This window comes from Zonotrichia leucophrys, chromosome 4A (genome assembly GCF_028769735.1).
Source record: "Zonotrichia leucophrys gambelii isolate GWCS_2022_RI chromosome 4A, RI_Zleu_2.0, whole genome shotgun sequence".
In the NCBI taxonomy this organism is placed as follows: Eukaryota; Metazoa; Chordata; class Aves; order Passeriformes; family Passerellidae; genus Zonotrichia; species Zonotrichia leucophrys.
Genome location: NC_088174.1, coordinates 13636771 through 13656956, shown reverse-complemented (window position 1 = coordinate 13656956; position 20186 = coordinate 13636771). Strand labels below are relative to the sequence as shown.

The 20186-nt window shown below is 52.0% G+C and overlaps 1 protein-coding gene across 2 annotated transcripts in view; it reads left to right on the top strand.

Moving 5' to 3' along the window:
• The window catches only part of OPHN1 (oligophrenin 1), a 51205-nt gene extending 31235 nt beyond the window's left edge, over window positions 1-19970 (top strand). The window contains exons 9-24 of one of the 2 annotated variants that reach the window (XM_064712641.1): window positions 125-225; window positions 1966-2057; window positions 2179-2257; window positions 2888-2921; window positions 4201-4263; window positions 5258-5332; window positions 6927-7011; window positions 7336-7394; window positions 8742-8847; window positions 9596-9755; window positions 13474-13621; window positions 14592-14891; window positions 15567-15732; window positions 16668-16718; window positions 17430-17480; window positions 17656-19970. In XM_064712641.1, coding sequence (XP_064568711.1) covers window positions 125-225; window positions 1966-2057; window positions 2179-2257; window positions 2888-2921; window positions 4201-4263; window positions 5258-5332; window positions 6927-7011; window positions 7336-7394; window positions 8742-8847; window positions 9596-9755; window positions 13474-13621; window positions 14592-14891; window positions 15567-15732; window positions 16668-16718; window positions 17430-17472 — 1562 coding nt within the window. In that variant the 3' untranslated portion in view covers window positions 17473-17480; window positions 17656-19970. Of the gene's footprint in view, window positions 1-124; window positions 226-1965; window positions 2058-2178; window positions 2258-2887; window positions 2922-4200; window positions 4264-5257; window positions 5333-6926; window positions 7012-7335; window positions 7395-8741; window positions 8848-9595; window positions 9756-13473; window positions 13622-14588; window positions 14892-15566; window positions 15733-16667; window positions 16719-17429; window positions 17481-17655 lie in introns of both variants that reach the window. The other variant, XM_064712640.1, reaches the window with a different exon arrangement.
• Window positions 19971-20186: the final 216 nt, after the last annotated feature.

Genomic DNA, 20186 nt, shown 5'->3' with positions numbered 1-20186 from the left:
TCCCCAGGGCTGTCAGTGTCCATCCCCAGAGAAGGGAGGACGTGTGGGCAGCACTGACCATGCCTTGCTGGCTGCACCCAGCCACAGCCTTGTCGCTGATTCCAGCCTCTCCTGTGTTCTGCAGGGGCTCTGGGCATCTCCTGGGTGAAGTATTACTGCCAGTATGAAAAAGAGGCCAAAACCTTACGGATGACACCCATAGACCAGAAGCCTGGAGCTAAGCAGGTGAGTTGGATGTCTGCAAATATTGACCCAACCACTGGGCCCACCTTCCACCCATGTATGGCCTCCCTTCCTCTGACGGCCAGCCCTGCAGGTGCCACAGAGCAGAGGGGTGGGCTCTGTGCCCTCCCTGCCCACACAGGGCAGTTCGGTGTCACCTGGAAGAGGCACCCCCGTGAGGAGAGGTCTCACTCCACTGTGTCCCTGAGAGCCCAGGCCCTGCAGGGTTTGGCAGCAGATGTGGGTCCTGTGACATGAGAGATACCAGACGGTGCTGGCCCATGAGTTCAGCCTGGGGTGAAACTTGTGCTTCTCTGGGCCAGCTGATGTTGATCCTTCCCCACAAGAGCTGTGGCAGCCACTGAAGGGCCTGAATGACTCAAGTTACTACAGGAGTTCCTGCTTCCAAATGCAGCATTTCCTCACAGCACTGTGTGCTCACAGCACTGGTTTGTGGTTTGATTTCTGCTCTCAGCACTGATTCTGTGGGACTGGGACAGTGTGGGAAGAGAAGAGGGGTAACAGTGCAGCTCCAAACTGCGCTAAGGCAGCAATTTGGGTAACTGCTTCTTTCACAAAGTGCTTTGGCTTACCAAAGCCTGGGAGTTCCCTCAGTTCTCCTCGTGACAGGGGAGGGCTGGGAGGATGGAGCTCAGCCAGTGCCTCCAGCTGAGTCCCCCGCCCTGCTCTGCCATGGAGTGGTCCCCGGGGCCTTCCCAGCCAGGCCTGTGTGCTCCAGTGTGTGAGCTCATGCTCTGCTTTTGGCAGGGCTCTGCACACTGCAGCAGGAAAATAAAATAGATGTTTTGCAACCCCTTGGCAGAGAGCTGGGCAAAGAAATAGCCAAACTATCGTATGGAGAAATTTGTTGTCATTTATGCTATAAGCATGTCTAGTAAGGCCCATTACTGCAGGAAGGGGCTGGGAATACTTAGTGCCTTTCCCAAATATTGGTAGTCTGCACCATCAGGTCACAGCTGGCCACAAACCCACAATCAAATTATGAATTAACTCTTCTTTGCAGTGCAGGGACACAAACACCCAGGGCCAGAGCTGAGCCTCTCCAGAGCATGTCTGCTCTGTCTGGGGTGAAGAAATCTACCTCTCTGTGCCCCACAGTGTTTGTGTAAAGTCATTTGGTTCATTGGTGCTGTGGGTAACTCGTACTGATGGCCAGTCCTGGTAAAAATTAGAGCCCAGCTGTGTCAGAGCATGGGTGAGCATGGTCCTGGCCTCAGAGACAGGGAGTGCCTCTCTGGGTTGGTTGGAGCAGTGTTCCAGCACTGTAGGGGCAGGGTGCTGCTGTGTGGGGTAGTGCTGTTGAGTCCAGAACATTCTCTGGCTGAGAGCAAGCCTGGAACTCAGAGCCTCATTGGCCTGAGTTGGGCTCTTAGCAGGGCTAAGAGATGTCTGAGCTTGATGTTGCCATTGCTCAGAGCAGACAGAATCAGTATAAACAACCTGCTGAAAATGCAGGGATCCCATAGAATTGGCCAGATCAGTGGAGGAAGCCCTGTGCTCATTTTCCTCAGCACATCAAGCTGGATTGGTTTTGCTTTTTAATCCTAGTGATGTAGATAAGCAGAAATTACACAGATGATGGTGGGAGTACCACCTGTGTCCTGGTACCAATGCCATCGGAATGTCAGCACAGGAGCCATGGGCAGTGCTGGGCTGGGCCTGAGGAGCCCAAACTCTCCCATGTTTCTGTCCTCTCACCTTGCCTTTCATGTTCTCTCCTAGGGCACCTTGGACCTGACCCTGAAATCCTGTGTAAGGAGAAAGACTGACTCCATAGACAAAAGGTTTTGTTTTGACATTGAAACTAATGAAAGGTGAGAAGCTTCATGTCTGGTGGCCCCAAACCCCACGGGCCTGCAGCAAATCCCTCTTTGCTGTCTATTGAAACCAACTTTTCTTGCTTTCCCTGCCTGTCCTTGGGGGAATTCTGCCCAGGTCCGGGACCATCACGCTGCAGGCGCTGTCAGAGGCCAACCGGAGGCTGTGGATGGAGGCCATGGATGGGAAGGAGCCGGTGAGTGTCCCTGGAGCCGTTCCCAGCTGGAATGCGCTGCCCAGCAGTGTCCTCTGCCGGCGGCTGCTGCTCAGGATCACAGCTGCACCATCGCCACGGGCTCCCTGCCCTTCCCTCAGCTCCCGCTGGGGATTTTGGGTTTCCCGCTGAAATCTCGGGGTGTTCTCTGCTGTGCCAGACCCCAGCCTTTCCGGGCTGCTTCACTCCTGCTCCTCACTGCCTGCTGGAGATGATTGGCCTGTCCCTGCTCTTAGCAGCCCTTAGCTCTTTTCAAAGGTGTCACTGCCCACCCTGCACCTGTGTTCTCCCACCTTTCTGTGCCTATTGGTGCCCCTTCAGTCTGAGCAGAGCGCAGAGCCCTGTGGTTTGCCTACAGAACAGAGAATTTCCCCAGCAATAGGTGCCCCACTGAAACACAGGGAGGCAGCAGAAGCTCCTTGATTGTGCAGATAATGGGTTCTTGCCTAATTATAAAATGAGATTTCTATGGGACATTGTCTTTTTGGCTGTGATTGCCTCTGGGTAATCTGGGGATGATTTATGGGATGCTGCATTTTCTTTTAAAAATAAATACCAAATCATGCTGATGATGTTTTTGCTTCTCCCTCCCCATTCCCGCCCTTTTTTCAGATTTATCACAGTCCCATCACGAAGCAGGAAGAAAGTGAGTCACTTCTGTTGCTGTTCTTTGGGCTCTCACAGCCTCGAGGCCAGGCAGAATTTTCCTTGCAGATACACTCATCCTCAAATCCTGCTGAGTAGCACTGTCCCCGCTCCGTGACAGCAGTGTCACTGCTGTTCTCACACCACAGTGCCTGGCACTGAGCCCAGATGAGTTGCACAGAACTGCAGTGAGCAGTTTTTATTTAGCAAGGAGCAGTGGGATGTGAGGTTCAGTTAGCACCTCCAAACCCCAGGGAGAGATTCTGAGGATGTGTCCCTTAACAAAGGCTGTAACAGGGCAATGGAGGTGGCACTGAGTTCCCTGGATCTCCCACCCACCACCATGTCCTGTGTCCCCCCTGTCAGCTGTGGGGTGCACCCTGCAGAGCCCTGGAACCCCTCTGGGGCTCTGTCAGCTGGGTGAAACTTGCATTCTGTCCCAGAGCTCACTTCATCAGCACTGTAGCTAGCTGGGTCTAATGAGCATGGGGAGAGCATTCCCAGAGGCATGAGCACAACCCTGCTGTGTGGCCGTGTTCACATCACACTGGGAGGAATGTAAATTAGGGTTCCACTGAATAAACATTCTCTATTTGCCATAGGTTAAAGCTGGTAAGAATTCCAGTGGTATCATAGCCCTCAGTGTCAAGCACCAGGTGGTTCTGTGCTTATTCCTAGGGCATGGCTAAGAGATGTCCAAGCTTGATGTTGTTGTTGCTCAGAGCAGACAGAATCAGTATAAACAACCTGCTGAAAATGCAGGGATCCCATAGGATTGCCCAGCTCAGTGGAGGAAGCCCTGTGCTCATTTTCCTCAGCACATCAAGCTGAATTGGTTTTGCTTTTTAATCCTAGTAATGTAGATAAGCAGACATTACACAGTCCATGATGAGGAATAACTTTAACTACTCTTTAACTACGGGAGATTTTGCTCTGGAGAGTATTATTTAAGTCTTTATCAGATACAATCCAAATAATCATCATCATCATCATCATTATTATTATTAACCTTATTATTAAAGACAGAGAGGGGGTAGGGAGCAGTGCTGCAACTCAAAATAGATTTGAGGAAAAAGGAGAGAACATGTGGAACTAATAACTCCTTGTTAGGATGTCCAGATCACTGGTGTTTCCTGAGGGGGTGTGGGTGCCGGTGTGAGCACTCTGTGTGGTGGGGCACTGTGGCTCTGGGTGCTGAGAAAGGCTGGGGGTGGCCTGGGGGCTCTCAGGGGTCTCCAGGAGGGCTCAGGCAGCTAACACAACTCTCTTGTCCCAAACAGTGGAGCTGAATGAGGTGGGCTTCAAGTTTGTTCGGAAGTGCATCAATGCAGTGGAGACCAAAGGTGAGGAGCTCACCCAGCCTGGCCGTGCTTCCCATGACCTTGATCACACCATGGTTCCTGCAGTACAGGGTTGGCCACTGGCACAGGACTGCAGCTTTCAGCTGAGGAATGGGGGCTCTTCAGTTAAATGCATGTTCTTTGGGAGCAAAAATCCCACCTGCTTTGGAATGTTGTACCAAGGCTGTTGGGGTTGAAGTTCCACCTTTATGCTGTTTTCACTCGTGGTTTTTCTCAGTTTTGGCTCTGAGCACACCCAGTGCTGGGCAGGAGAGCAGCTCTGGCAGCAGGGGTGGCCACAGGCTGCTTCAGCCCCAGTCTGTGAAGCAGCAGCAGCAGGTGGAAGTGTGGCAGCTCATCCTCTGGGCTGTCACATACCGTCCAGCACCAGTGAACATCACCAGTGTGGGACAGGGGCCTGGATTTATCTCCAGATGTGGGGTTGGGGCTGCTGGGGCTGTGGCAGCCAAGGCCCACTGGAGTGGGGAGCAGTGGGGGCACAAAGACCCTGCTGGCAGAGCTAGGAGAGAGAGTGATTCTGCCTGTCCCAGCACTGGCCAGTGTTTTTAATGCCTTTGTCTTCTGTGGGGGTTTGAGCAAATCCGTGGTAAAGAAATCACACTGGTGTGGGCTGGTGTGTCCCACACCCTGGCTGTGCTCACCTGGCTATGACATGGTGACCACGGTGGTGCTGGTGGCCTTGGCTGCTGGGGTGAGCAGAGACCCTGCCTGCAGAGCCCAGGGAGTGGGACAGGGTTTGGGATATGGGACAGAACCTGGAGTGTGGGACAGGACCTGGGATATGGGACAGAAGCCAGGATACGGGACAGAACCCGGGATGTGGGAAAAGACCCGGGATATGGGACATAACCCGGGATAAGGGACAGAAGCCGGGGTGTGGGACAGAGCCCAGCAGCAGGAGAACATTTCCACTAGATGGGGCTTGTGGATCACCAGCAGGAAACCTCGGCTGACGCTCTTGGCTTTGTCCTCTCAGGAATCACCACGGAGGGCGTGTACCGGACTGTTGGCAGCAACATCCAGGTGCAGAAGTTACTGAATGCTTTTTTTGGTAAGAATTGATTATTCTGTGCAATGACACTGTCCTGTTCTTGAATTGTTTGTGAGGGACAGAGTCCAGCATGGGTTTTGGTCCCTGTGGCCCCTCTGAGGCTCATCTTCCCTTTCTCTCCTGGGATAACACAGTGAGCTGGACTGGGAGGGTGGCCTTTGCATGGAGCCCTCCATCCTGGTGTAAGGTTTGTCTCTGGAAGGATGGGGACACCCCACTGTGTGCAGTGTGTACCATAAGGAGCTGATGTATGTTAAGAGGCCAGTGGATCCATTCCTGCTGTGAGCCTTCCTGTGGCTGGATCTGTCTGTCACACAAACTTGGCAACTGGGGAGGTGTTTACAGTCTTAGCAGGTTTAGGGGCTCAGCAGCACTGCTTTGTGCCAGGACAGCCCTTCTGGGCTGGACCCTGGCTGAGGCCATCATCCCCTCACCTCGTGGTCACCTGTGAGCCTCTAAGGGACCCTTTGGGGTAGATCCCCACCTACCAAGGCCAAACCTTTCTCCCCGGCCCTGCCTGGGGCTGGAGCACGGGCAGGGATTGAGCTCACCTCCCTCAGGCGTGCCTCGGGCTCAAGCCAGCTCAGACATCTGATATTAATGCAGCATTCAAAGGCTTTGGCTGTTTCCTATTGCTTCTACTCTGGATGTTGTTTATTGGTTCATACTGGTGTCTGGCTATGCCCAGTTCTCACAGAGCCATGGCTTCGGGCATCTGCCCAGCTCTGCTGGCCCGTGACTCATTGCTAAGCCTCAGGTTCTATTGCTGCTTGATTCTCACCCTCCCTGTGAGCAGCCCTGTGGTTTTCTCCTCTGAATCCCACCAGTGAGTGCCTTTTTGTTTTGTTTATCTGCGTGGGTCTGGGTAACCACTTGCTACCCCACTGAATATGAAAGCATAATGGAAAGTCCAACACCACAGAAATAATTGCTGCAGCAGGATTTCATCTTTAACCACTCAAAGGAGACAATTTTTTTTTTTTTTTTAGTCTCTAGTCCTATTTATTTTCAAAAACAAGCCCTGCTGTTTATTTCTGTAGTGCAGCTTCCCCCCATCCTACAACTACATCCTTCACTTTGTGGCGCCACAGACGTGGTGTGGTTTGTTGGGGGGGAGGCAGGAGCAAATTGTATTTCCATGCTGCTGGGCCTCCCCTGAGCTCCCTCCTCTCCATGCAAGAGGGAATGCTTCCAGAACAGCCTTCAGGGGAGTAGCTGCAAATGAGAGATTTGAGCTGGCATTCAGATTACTTTGGATGTCAGAAAGCTTGTCTTGGACCTGTTGAAATCTGTTGTTTCTGCCAACCTTGGGAAAAAATAAACTATAGAGAATATGCTCTCAGTGACTTCTCAGCCCTGCTTAAATTTTACCTTGTGTTTCCTTCTTTGTCCTCATTAGCACTACTCCCCAGCCTCTCCAAAACCCTGACACTGGTGCTGTTTTTCTGCTTTTCCTAGCCATGGGAATTAGGAACTCTTTTTGTGTGCTGCTGTGATTTCATGTGTCTCAAGGGGAATCCCCCAGCCCAAACAGATTGTTTGTTAGTAACCTCTGAATGAACTTTATTCTAAAACTTTTTCATTCTCCTTCCAGATCCAAAATGCCCTGGGGATGTGGATCTCCAGAGTGGGGACTGGGACATCAAGACCATTACCAGCTCACTGAAGTTCTATCTCAGGTAGCACTGCAGGTCACACCTGCCCCAAGGAAAGGGGACTGGGCCTGACCCAGATGAAAGCTGAAATGAGCTGCCAGATATTCACATCTGGCTGTGGAAAAGGGCAAAGTGACAAAAGCTTTGGGAAGAAGGATGATGAATATGGATGTTGCAGAATCCCTCAGTCCCATGGGGAGGGCTCTTTCACTGTTATTGACTGCAGAAGGAAATGCCACTGGGACTTGGTGGCACTGAGGAATGAGCCAGTTTGCCCATTGGTCCAAGATGGGTCACAAGTGGGTCACAGTGCCCTGCAGAGCTGAGTTTTCTTTCTGGTTGTTGCAGGAACCTGTCTGAACCCGTCATGACGTACAAGCTCCACAAAGAGCTGGTCCTGGCTGCCAGTAAGTCCCACAGCTTCCCCACTGATGGTCCCTGGGCCTGCTCTCCCCAGCCAGGGTCCATCAAAGTCACTTGGCAGAGCTCTGCCAGCCCAGCTCTGTGTGTCCCACTGCTTCAGCTGTAGAGAGAGCAGTGCTCTCTTCTCCAAGTGCTTTTCTGTGCAGGGGATGTGGTGCTGGATGTTCCCTTCCCTCCTTTGCTCCTTCCCTCAGACAGGGTCTGTGGTCTCAGGGGGTCTGGAGAGCCAGAGGATGTCACTCACTTGAGAGCAGCCACAAGAATTGTTTCCCTCTAGTATTGATATATTTATTTTAAAGCCTGTGAGGAAATGGGATGTGCTGTTACCCCCCAGATAAGTAGGCATTCTCTTTAGGTTATGAAATTTGTCCTGGGATGTTGAAAACAGCCCATGGAAGACATTTCTCTGCTGTAGCTGTTGGGATTGAGTCACAGTTGGGACTAACAGAGGTCAGCCAAGAAGCTGCTATGTGGCTGTCACCTCATTGTGGCCACTGAGATAAGCTGTGACAGCTGTGAGCCAGTGTCCTGTAAGGCAGAGAGCATAATGAGGGTCATCACCCTTAGCATGGGAGTGCTGGCATTTGGAAATGTGTGGGATTAGAGCATCCCTCATCCCATTGTGCCTCCACATGTCACAGGGAGACTGGGAGGGATGCCCACTTCTTCTTCATGTGTCCCTCTGGAGAATGAATAACACCCATTTTTCTTGGAAAGGGAAATGTTCCACCTCTTGCTGAAGGTAGTCAAGCCCAGGATTTATTATTTTCAGAGCTGGTTAAGCCCCTGATGGCTGGGTGTGACAGGACATTTATCCCTTCCCTGCCCTCCCTCAGGAACTTGCACCATTGAGCTTCCCAGCCACACAGACCCCACCTATTCTTTTCACACAGAGTATTTTATTGTTTCCTGATTATTTATTCTTCTAAGGGTGACCTCTTTGGGTCAGGGACTCAGGTTTATTCCCTGTGGGATATTTTTAGGTGCTGTTCAGTGTCAGAGCTCACTGGGCTCATAGACTCCCAGAGGGAATCTGTGTGCTGCCAGGTGTGTGGAACAAGGGTGTGAAGGGGAGGACCTGCCCATGCCCAGCCTCTTTTGGAGTGTGCCTTTGGGCTCCCTTTCAAGCTCCATTTCTTCCTCTTTCCACTTCATTTTGTTTCTCACAGTATTCATCCTGTTGCTGTGAAATCTCACTTCCCTCTGCTGCCTTTTGCTCCCATGCTGCACAGGGAACAGCTTCCACAGGTTTCCTTTGGCTTTAAATTTCTCTGGTGTATTTAGTTTGAAAGTGTTGGCTACAAATTCTTCTTTGTGTTGCTGCTTTCCAGAGTCTGAGAACCTGGATTACAGGCTGGGAGCCATTCATGCACTGGTCTATAAACTGCCTGACAAGAACAGGGAGATGTTAGAACTCCTCATCCAGCACCTTGTCAAGTAAGCAGATGTTTTCCTCTAAAACCAAAGAAAGGGGAATAATGGAATCAGCAGAACAAAGCTTTTTGGGAGGTCGGGTTTGCAAAATTTTACCCACTCTAGTCCCCTTGTGAATTTCCATGTGGATTTCCTTGTGAATTTCTACGTGGATTGTCCAGAGGCGGTGACTGTCCTTGCTGCCCTCTGCATGGAGTGATGCTTCTCTTTCTGGTGGTTCCTTCCATCCTCTTTCAGATATGCACAGAGCAGCAAATGATTTAAAAATAAAAATACTCTCTGAGAGCAGGGGCTGTAAACTGTCACCCCTCAGAAATTTATTGGAAACCACCATAGCGTGCTCCCTAAATTCAGTTCTCTTCCTTCAGAAGGAAAGAAAATTAAAGCCAGAAGTCAGTTGTGGATAAAAAGGATATAGTATTTAAATGATTGCTTTTGTGCATATGTTGTGCAGATGACTTTGATTGCAGAGTTAAAGAGGAGTTGGGAGTGGGAAGAGATCAAATGAAGATGCTGTCAGCACATTGCTCTCCCCAGCATCTGCCCGAGCCAAATGTGTGTGTCAGACCTAAAGCCATGTTTGTCACTGCTGGAAAACAAATTCTGAAACACAATGAAGAAAATTGAATTACTGATTCTTAGTGTATCCTGGGTTTTGTTTTTTTTTGTTTTTTGGTTTTTTTTCCTTGGAATAAGATCTGTTTGAGAAAAACCAAACCAAACTCTGTTTCCCCTTCCCCTGCCCCTGCAGCGTGTGTGAGCACAGCCGGGAGAATCTGATGTCACCGTCCAACATGGGGGTGATCTTCGGGCCCACCCTCATGCGAGCACAGGAGGACACCGTGGCAGCCATGATGAACATCAAGTTCCAAAACATCGTGGTCGAGATCCTGATCGAGCACTTTGGGAAGGTACGGGGCAGCCCCCGAGCAGCCCCGGAGCAGCCCCGGCTGCTCTGCCTGCTCCTGCAGACTGTTGCTGTGGCAACACGGCAGCTCCGGCTCCTTCTGGAGCCTCCTTGGGCTGGCTTTATGTAACGCTGCTCTGAAAGGCTTCAGGAGGAAGCAAAGAGTAGCAGGTGTGTGATCCTCAATGTTGCTGTTATCTGGTCCCAGAGGAAACAGTGAGTCCGAGCATTTTTGCCTTTTCTTTTTAAACAAGGGGAAAAAACCTATTGTATGACTGCTCATTACAGGGCTTCACTCTTTCCTTTGCTAGACAGGAGCTAGGCCAGAGGAGAATTGGTTTTAATGGGCACAGTCCAAGATGAGACACTGCACAACTGTTAAATCAGTGGGAAAAAAAACTAGAGCAGACAAGTGTTGAATGGTTGATGAAAATAATTCAGCTGTGGTTGCGTTCAGATACAGACACAGGGATGGTGTGGAGATGGAATGGGGAGTCTGAAGGAGATGCTCCCTGGACTGAGGGGCAGTCTGAGGGAGCTGCTGCCTGGGGTGGAGCTTTCAGAGGAGCAGAGGCTGGTGCCCATGTCCCTGGGCCATGCTCTCACACAACTGAGCATCTCATGTGCCCTCCATGGATCTGCTCTGGGTATTCATATTTCAGCCTGAGCATCACCCATGTACCCAGCCAGGCTCTGGTTGCTGGGATGGTGCTGAAGATGCACGTGCAGACAGCAGCTTTGTCGTGTGTGCCTTTGGAGAGCAGAATGTTCCACTGTGGCTGTGCTCACCCTTGCTCTCAGATACCTGACACTGGCTCAGGGGTGTCGGGTGGCTGGGGGATGACAGGAGCTGGGTGTTAATTTTGAAAACTGGACCAGCCTCTGCATCCAGAGCAGCAGATCCTGAGCAGGGAGCAGATTCCTGCCCTGGGAACAGCCCTGGGTTCCAAGGAGTGAATTGGGTCCTCCAGCTTTTCACAGCAGAGTACACAGTGTCCAAGCCTCTCTCGTGGAGCTGTTCATTCAGGGATGCTGTTTGCTGTGAGGGGCTGGGGCAGCTCCCAGAATACAGGGCAGCATATGGGCAGGGGAAAAGCTCCCTTTGGAAAGGGAAAAGGCCCCCAAAGCTGGAACAGCAAGGTTCTTGCAACAGGAATGTGGAGCCAGAGCAACCAGGTGGGGACCACAGAAGGGGTGTGGGACCAGATGAGGGGGTGGGAGTTGGCTGTGATGCCAAGGATTGAAATGGGATGGAAGAGCTCAGACAGGCTTCTGAGTACCCAGAGCAGAAGCTCATGGAAACACCAGCCAGTTCCTTTGTAGGTCTCTATGAACACTCGTAATAAGTTCCCACAGAAAAACAGGAACTGGTTTTTGTCTGGGGTCTCACACGCTGGCTCCAGAGATGGGGCTCTGTGCTCCCCTCCTTCAGCCTGCAGCACAGTCTGAATCAACACACCCTGCCACCTCTGAGAGCTGGCATGACAGCTTTAATTAAATCAGATGTCCTTTTGCTTGCTTTTAATTTCTTCAGCAATAAGGTTTAGTTAGTCACATTTATTGGATTAGGTGTATAAGTTCGGTGTTGGAGCTGACAGTCTTCAGCTCACACATGAGCAAACAGCTCAGATGAGACTTGGAGGAAGAGGGGATGTGGGTTATATGGTGCAATCTGAAGACTCTGAGGACAGAGTAACTATTCATGAAGTGTTTGTGGATAATTGCTGTTTCCACAGCTCATGTTTCAATGCTGTGGTTCAATTAAATAGGTTGATTGTTCTGAAAACACCTTCTTCCCTGTACAGACCTCCTTAAGGTGAGGGTCTGTCAATATCTTTGTACATTTATGTTATTTAACTTGATTTTCAATTAGAAGTAAATCAGAGCCTGCACCCACCTCTTGAACACAGTCATTTGTGGTTGGTTTAGCTTGGGTTTCAGGTGTTGAAAGCAGTATTCTTTGGTACCTGTATAAGTGTCCATGGGGAGCTTAATGTTTCTTTTAAAAGCAGGATTGGATTCTGCTCAGGATAGAGGAATGAGGTTGATATTTCCAAAAAATTTCCCTCCTACAGGCAACCCTTTGCTGATTTAATAATACACAAGCTGCTTTTAATTCATGTGCTGCTGTGTCACAGCAAGAGAGTACTTCAGTGCTCCAGACCTTGTGTTTTGGAGCAGGGAATGTGTCTTGCCCCTGCCCAGAGCCCAGCAGGCAGTGAGCCATCACCCGCCCTGTGTCACCAAGCCCTGAGTGTGGGGTTTTTTTCCCAGAGTGGGTGTGTAATCTTCCCTCACTGGAGATATTCCAGAACTGTCTGGACACAATCCTGGGCCATTTGCTCCTTAGGGAAACCCTGCTCAAGGATGGACCAGATGAGCCACTGTGGGCCCTTCCAGCCTGGACCATTCTGTGATTCTGTGTTGTTTCTCCTCTCCTCGTGCAGATTGGGCCAGGCTGTTGGGAGCAGAGCGTGGATCTGGCACATGGATTTATCCAAAGCCAGCCAGGCTGGGCCAGAGCAGCCTGACCGTGGGGTGTGGGAGCTGTCTGCCACTGCCAGCCCTCCCCAGGCACACACTTGGGACCAAGGAATTTAAACCAGGGACATGTTTTCCTCTCCCATCCCCCATCTTGGTCTCCTAGCCCTGCTCTTTGGCTTGGAGAAGAAGGAATATATTTTTGGTTTGAATTACCAAAATGAGACATTTAATCAAAGCAGAATGTTACACTTCTTCATGGTAAGATTTTTCTGAGTGATGCAATTAGGCTGTTTTTCCATATTGAAGTGTGGCCCAAGGGTGTGGTGACCCAGCATGCCAGTGGGGCTGGCACAGCTCTCCTCCTCTGGGCTGGAGCCAGGAAGGGTCCAGCTCCACATCTCCCAGGACAGGCAGTGCAGCCTCTGGGTTCAGCAGCTCAGGCCACCTCTCCACAGTAACTCAGGCTTTAAAGCCTGATAAAACTTCAATTAACATCCCTGGGAAGAGCAGAGGAGCAACTGCTGTGGGCCTTGATGGGGTATTTCAGCTCTTCAGATTTATTTCTTTTTCAGCTCTTAAAAAAAGCCCTGACATAAATGAGAACCTCTCAATTAATCCCAACTAAATAGGTGCCACATTACCAGTGAGAAAAGGAGATAAAACTTCTCAGTAGCATTGCTTTTATGCCAGTATTTCATCCCAGGTAATTTCCTGGTGCCAAATGTGTCATTGTAAACCAAGAGCTGAAGGGTTTTAGTGTTAGATCTGGAACAATGCAGGGCTGGTTTGGGTGATTCAGGGATTTTATGTCTGTGACAATGGGAATCTTGCTGTTGGTCAGGAGCTGTCAGCTCCAAAGCCTCCCTCATCTGCTCCAGGGGAATTTACTTCTACAAATTGTCTGTTTGTGATCTTCTTGCTGAGCTGCAGGGACAGTATCTGTGGTGGGAATGGTGTCATGGTGGGGACAGTGTCAGTAGTGGGAATAGTGTCATGGTGGGGACAGTGTCAGTGGTGAGACAGTGTCAGTGGTGGGGACAGTGTCAGTGGTGAGACAGTGTCAGTGGTGGGAATGGTGCCATGGTGGGGACAGTGTCAGTGCTGGGGACAGTGTCAGTGCTGGGGACAGTGTCAGTGGTGGCCTCTATCACTCTCTGTACTGGGAGGGGACACCTGCAGCAGAAGGCGGGGCAGCAGCCCCTTTGTGTTGGGTCACCTGAATGTGTCTCCCTTTACAGATCTACTCCGGCCCCCCAGAAGACACCACAGCCCCCCCAGTGCCCCCACCCAGGGTGGCTGCCCGGCGGCACAAGCCCATCACCATCTCCAAGCGTCCCCTGAGGGAAAGACCTGTCTTCTTCAATGCCTCTGTGGAGGAGAGTGCAGGTCAGTCTGGCTGTTCCCTGATGCCTTACCTGCTTCTCACCCCTCCTGCTTTCTGTTACACCTTTCCAGGAGCAATGGAGGTAACAGCAGCAGGGCTGCACTTTCCAGGCAGGCAGTGAGGGCTGCTCAGAGAGAAAGGAAAGCCAAAAATGCTCATACATTGATTGCATCGTGTCACAAGTCAGATTTTGTGAGATTTGGGTTTTTCTGCTACCTGCTGCATGCTCCATTAGCTAAACTAAGGCTGGTTCTTGGCACAGGAGAGACCCAGAGGAGAGGTTTTGTGGCATCAGAGGCAAAAACACCTGCATGGAGTGTTGGTGGGATGGTAGCCAGGGAGGGTTGTGCTGCAGGAGTCCCAAGGAGGTCTCAAGCTGGCTCAGCTGCTGGCAGTTCCACATCCAGAGCAAGAACTCCAAAGAACTTTTTCAGGATGCAGTGAAGGTATTTCCTAGACCAAGTTCTACTCTGACATTACCATAACAGCTTCAGGATTTCCTTACAGTCAGCTGGATTAACAGCAAAGGACACATCACCTTAAAATTATATTTCTGCAACCTGATTTGCTCTAGTTGCCACTGCAGGCTGTGCCCTGATTCCACAGTCACCAAAGAGATTGGAAGTCTCTTTCTCCATTAGTTTTCAGAGCTGTGATGATGTTTAGGTATAAAGTGCACTTTTTGACACTGGCAGAACATGATTGATTCACACTGCTCTTTAAAACTCCCAGACTGCTAATGGAGTTGGGGCTGGCCTTGCATTTCAATGCTTCCTCGACCTGTGAGCAGAAGCATTTGTTCACCTTGGTCTGCCCCGAGGCTGCAGGGAGCAGTCAGGTTCACAGCAGAGCCCCTGCTTGCTCCTGGTTCTGCAGCACAACAACAGGGCTGGGATGAGTGGCTTTTGGAGGCACATCAAGTGCAGTACACAGCTAACCCCATGGCTCTCCGCTCTCTTGTCTCCACAGCAGAGAGGCTCAGCCAGACCCCCAATGGCGGCGCTGTGGAGGCCCCCAAGCCCCTGCACCGCAGCCGCCTGCCCGCGCCCCGGCCAGGGGGGGACGAGCTGGGGCGTTCGCCCGCCGAGAGCCGGCCCCAGCCCCGTGCTGAGCCCGAGCTGGGCAAGCTGGGCCTGGGGAAAGGGCTGCAGGATGGAGGGGCCAAGCCACCTGGCAGGGCAGCCAATGGCGTGGTGACCAGCCCTACCCTGAGGACTGCCACGCTGCAGGCCAGGAGACCGGCACCCCGACCAGGCATCTGTGGCAGAGAGGGTGAGTGTGTGCCTGGGGCCTGGCCAGAGCCAAGCAAGTGCCCAAGTCAGCCCTCCCTGGGCATGTGGTGGCCTCTACCCTTGAGTCCTCTCAGTGTAGTTCAGCAGGAGTGGCTGGGAGACCAGAACAGCCTAAGGTGTGGGCCCAGGTAAAGTCTGATACTCATTCCTTGTTGACTTGATTCTTAAAGACTTTGAAGGGTTAAGTGAATAGTAAGGTTGGCTGGATCTTGGGGAAGAAAAGAAGCCAAGGAGAGGACAGGTAGCGTCCAGTGTCCAGTGTCCCAGTGTCCAGAATGAAAGCTCAGCTCCAGGAATCACCAGTTTGTGCTGTTCCTCTCCCATTCACAGAGCAGCACAGCACAGGGTTTGGTTAAGAACACTTGTGATTCCCAGGAAGTATCGGCTTCACAGTCAGCAACTACATTGAGTTTGTCCTTGAAGGTCCAGGTCCAGCCCCTGTTACCAGTGCCAGGAAAGCTTTTCTGGAACAGGTAGTGTGGGAACTTCATTCCCTGGACTCTGTCCCTCTATTCTCGCTATTTGGCACTGTCAGTGAGAGAGTGTTGAGGCAAAGGGGCAGAACTAAACCCACAGACCTGTTCAATGCCCCTTCATAAATATCTGGCCTCTGCCAGAGCTTCCTGCTCAGTGTTTGTTATCTCCATCCCTGCAGGTGACTGTGACGGTGTCCCTAAGCCACGTTCCCATGGTGATAAGCCTGTGATAACACGTCCCCCTGTGAGACCTCCGGATCCACCGTGCCGGACTCCCATCCCTCCAAAGCTGGAGCAGAGGCCAGATCTGATAGCAGGGACAGCAGAGGAGATGCCCTCATCTGTGTAAGCCAGCAGCCCGTGGAGGGTGCTTGGTGCTGGTGGGGACACTTGGGGGCTCAGTGGCTGGAGCCTGTGGATATTTCCTTGGCACTGGTGCAAGTGCAGGTTTGAATGTCACTTGGAAAGCTGAGCAGAGGGCGTGGCCAAGGGGGGAAGTGGGGCCACAGTGAAGGCAAACACGAAGCTTTGGAGCTGCTCAAGCACAGCCCCAGGGCTGAGCCTTGCCCCATCCCCTTCCCTGCTGTTCCTGGGTTGGTGGAGCTGAGCCTCTCCCTGCCTGCCTCCAGCAAACCTCTCAAACAAGACACTTTCTGGGACAGGACAAGATCCAGCTTCGATCTTAAGGCAACTGGGTGGAGTTCAGCTTCATCTCATCCTCAAATTTCTTTCAGATTTTAAGAGTCAGAAACCCTGTTGGCTGTAGTGGGAATTAACCTAAAGAAAACAAAAGGTGCCATGAGGGTCAGCTCTGTGCCAAAACTCCCTTAATTCCTTCTCTGGGATAATTTAACTTCTCTTTCTTGAGCATGGGCAGGAGCACATAAACACTAAAGGAAAGACCATAAAGGTCATAGATGCACATAGGATTATAGGCAAGAGCACAGAAATAATGACTGGATGTGGCATGTGGTGCTATGTTTTAGTTGGTGTGGTGATGTTTGGTCAAAGGTTAGACTCCATGATCTTGGGGATGTTTCCCAGCCTAAATGATTCCATGATGTCATGGTTCCATAAGCAGCCCAGCCAGGCATTGGCAGGTGGTGTGCGGGTGGAGCGAGCACAGAAGGAGCCTGGCTATGCCTTGGCACAAGAACTGTCAGTTGAAGGTGATCTCTGCAGTGCTGCCAATGCTGCAGCTCGTTCCCCTGGCACAGAGCAGATCTCATTAGCAAATTGCCAGGTCGAATCAGGAGAGACTTCTCCTGTTTTCTTTGCAGGGTGGCCTCTAGGACCAAGTTCTTTGAGACGGCGTCCCGAAGAACAGGCAGGTAAGGCTGGCACGGGGAAGGTTCTGTGTGGAGAGCAGCAGCCCTGCAGCACAGGGTGCCCCCTCTGAGGCACAGCCAGCACAGACAGCCCCAGCCCCAGGCCTGCCTTGTCTTGTACTCACAAACAGCAGATGGGGCTCAGCTAAAATGCTGAAACTAAACAAAGAGCACAAAGCATAAAATGTGACTCCAGATACAGACTTGATAAATTAAATCTGCCAAGCGAGAAACATCCCTGTGGGTCCCTGTTACCAGGTGTGTGGATTTGTGTGGTGTAGTGCCCATTGTACTCAGGCTTTGTGGGAAGATCAGGTCATGGGTGAGGTGATGAGGGCTGGTTAGGTCCCAGCAGCTGCCAAGAGAGCATGGCTGGGCCAGCAAAGGGGGTGTGCAGACAGGGAGCTAGGGGGTTATGGGGACAGTGTGGGCAGAGCCCTCAGCAGTGAGTGGCAGCAGGTGCCATTTGTGATAATATTTGTCCAAATAAGTCTCAGCTTCCTGCTTTGAAAAGCTGCCAATCTCTGCCCAAGAGAGAGCAGGTTTGTGTGTAAGTCTGAGAGCTGCTGCTGCAGGTACTGAGAGAAAACATTTGTGCTGTTGCAAAACAGACCCCTCCCTGCCCTTACCCAGCCTCGAGGAGCTTGTGGAGCTGAGTTGGAGCTTGCTCCTTGCACTCATTTTTTCTCTATTCTTCTACTTCCTTTTATGCAGTTCTTCATCACCACAAGGCAGGATCCCAAGTGATGAGAGCTGAGGCTAAAGGTATGTGTTTACGACAACAAATAGAATAATAAACTGAAAGCAGACATGTAAGACAAATCAGCATTTATCGGGTTTGTGGAGGGAACAAACAAATTATGTGAGATTCCAGTGGTTCTGCCATTTCTGGTGGGTTTGCATTGCTGCACAGAACATGGAGCTTGTTTTCTTCTTCCAGGCTTTGTAAGCACACCTCAGCCCCCCTGGACCCAGGAGACTTTCTGTGCTTGTGACCCAGGAGTCAGAGCTGAGCCTTGCCAGCCCCAGTGCCCTGGAGAGCAGCTATCTTACTGGACGATGATTTCCAAGCCACAAGTGGCCCAAGAAATTAGGAGAGGGAGACCACGATGGAGAGCAGGTCCTGCCCACACATCTGTGTTGAACTGTTCCCTGCCCTCCCAGCTCTCCTCCCTCTTCTCTCCTGTGTGTGCCATGCAGGTGATGGCAGCATGGGCAGGGCTGGGGGACACGGACCACCTGTGGAAGGGACAGTGGAGCCCCTGTTCACCTGCACACTTTTGGGAAACACACCTTGAAAAGGGTGTTTGGACAGCACAAGGGCTGAGTCCCTCTGTTTGGATGCAAGGGCAAAACAGCTGCAGTCCCCTCTTGCCCTGCTTGCCCTGAGAAGCCCCTTCCTTTGTGCTTGTGTCCCTCACTTGGTGAGTGTCAGTGTGTGGGACAGCTGTGCCTGTTAACGCTGCCCATGGTGACAAAAGCTGGGCAGGGATGGAGGAATCACTGTGCTCAGCTCTGTGGGATGTCTCCTCATCTCCTCCTGGACATCCCTGGCCTGGGACACTACACTGACAGAGAGGCTTGGACTGAGCCAGGGCCACAGCCTTGCCTGGGATCAGCTCTCAGGCAGCACCCCTGGGTCAGCAGCCTCCAGGGATGCAGCTGGGAGGGGGAGGCAGCAGGTGCTCCTCCTCTTCCTCCACTGCCTCCTCTTCCATGAGCCACACTCCCACCAGATCCACTTCTCACAGGCCCACCTAGAAGTCTCCATCCTGGGTGATTATGGTGGCCAGCAAAGAGGTGCTGAGGATCTGAAACTCACTGTTTGTGGGTCAAACCCATTGTTTGGTGTTTTTTTTTTTAAAGAACTGCCCAGTTTGTTGTTTGCTTGTTTATTCATTTCCTGTACAAGATGGCCAGCCTGTCCCTCAGCCATGGCCCTGTGGATGATGCCCATTGGCCTGGGAGGTGTCCCTGGCCAGGATCTCTGTAGCACTAGAAGCTTGTCTGTTGCTCCAGCTGCCACCAGGGCCCAGCTCCAGGGCTGTGCATGGCAGAGAGCTATTTCCCTGCTTCCTCCATCTGCCCAAAGATGACTCCCTCCTTTTGCATGGTTTTCTTTAGGTGCTGAGAGCCTTTGCAAACCAGTGGCCAAACATTCCCACAGCTGCTTCCCAGGTGCTCCATTCCCTGGAGCATGGTGTCCTGCCTGGTGCAGGTCCTTCCCACCTCCTGGCACTTTGCCTCTGTGTGACCTCGTGTCTCTTATTGCTGAATGGCACACAGCTCACGTGTGTCGTGTCCATGGTGCTCTCACTCCCTTGGCTTCAGCAGTGCCCCAGCTGCTCCCTCCTTTAGGCCTGGCACATGAAAGTGGCTTTAAAACCAAACCAGCCCTGTGCTGTGGCAGTTGAGGCTGTGCCACATGCACTGGTCGCCCCTGGGGCTATGCTGGGCCCCTCCTGCTGCAGCCCTCACCAGGGGCTCAAGGACAAGGCACAGGGGTTCTGATCAGGGATCTCTGAACAGGAATGGAGCTGAAGCTGGAGCCAGCTGCCCTAACCAGCCTGGCAGTGGGGCCACCTGCCTGCAGCACATCACCCCCTGGCCCTGCTGGGGTGTTGGTCCTGTGGCTCCCACACAAAAGGCCAGCGTTTCCCTACTGTTTTTCTTGCTTTGGGACACTGTCTGGGGACCCCTTGAGCCTGTCAGTTTGGGAAGCTCCTTGGCTTGTGCTGATGCACGTGGCTCTGGAGGTGACATTCTGTGGGAGCAATGACAGTCACATCCTCCTCCTGCTCGTGCCCACCGCCCAGCACAGACCCCCCAGCTGGGCTCCATGGGTAGGGAGAATCCAAGGGTGGCTGGGTTTCAGTCTGACAGTGTGAGCAGTGGGGAGAGGCAGCTTCTTGCAGACTATTTCATGGTGTCCTTATAAAGTTCTTTGTCACTTGTATGTCTGTGCTGATTTTTCCTGCACCTGTGGGTGCAGCTGAACACTGGGGACCAGCAGTTGGAGCGGTGGGGATGCTGGTTGTGCTGGCAGGGGGCTGTGGGGTCCAATTCCTGCTGCTGTGGGGCCCAATCCCTGATACTGTGAGCACAGTCCCTGCTGCCAGTGGCCCAGGAGGGACAGCTGGGAATGTGGGATCATCCTTTGCAGCATGGCAGCTCCCAGCATCAGCCCTGGAGCCATTGTGATGTGTACAAGCTTAGGTTACTGCAAGTGTTTATAAAGTTTCTATGAAGTGAAACAACCATGTCGGTGTGTTTTGTTCCTCTTCACCCTGAGCCCAAGCGCTGCCCCCACTGTGCCCCCTCTGCAGGCAGGCCCGGCTGTGGGACCCAGCTCTATACCCCAGGGAGGCCACACAGGGCTGTGTCCATGGGATTGGGAGTGCCCCGGGCTCTGCCATAGCCCCACTCTGGGTTTGCAGTCCCCAAAGCTGGTTTTCTGCATTTTTCTGACTG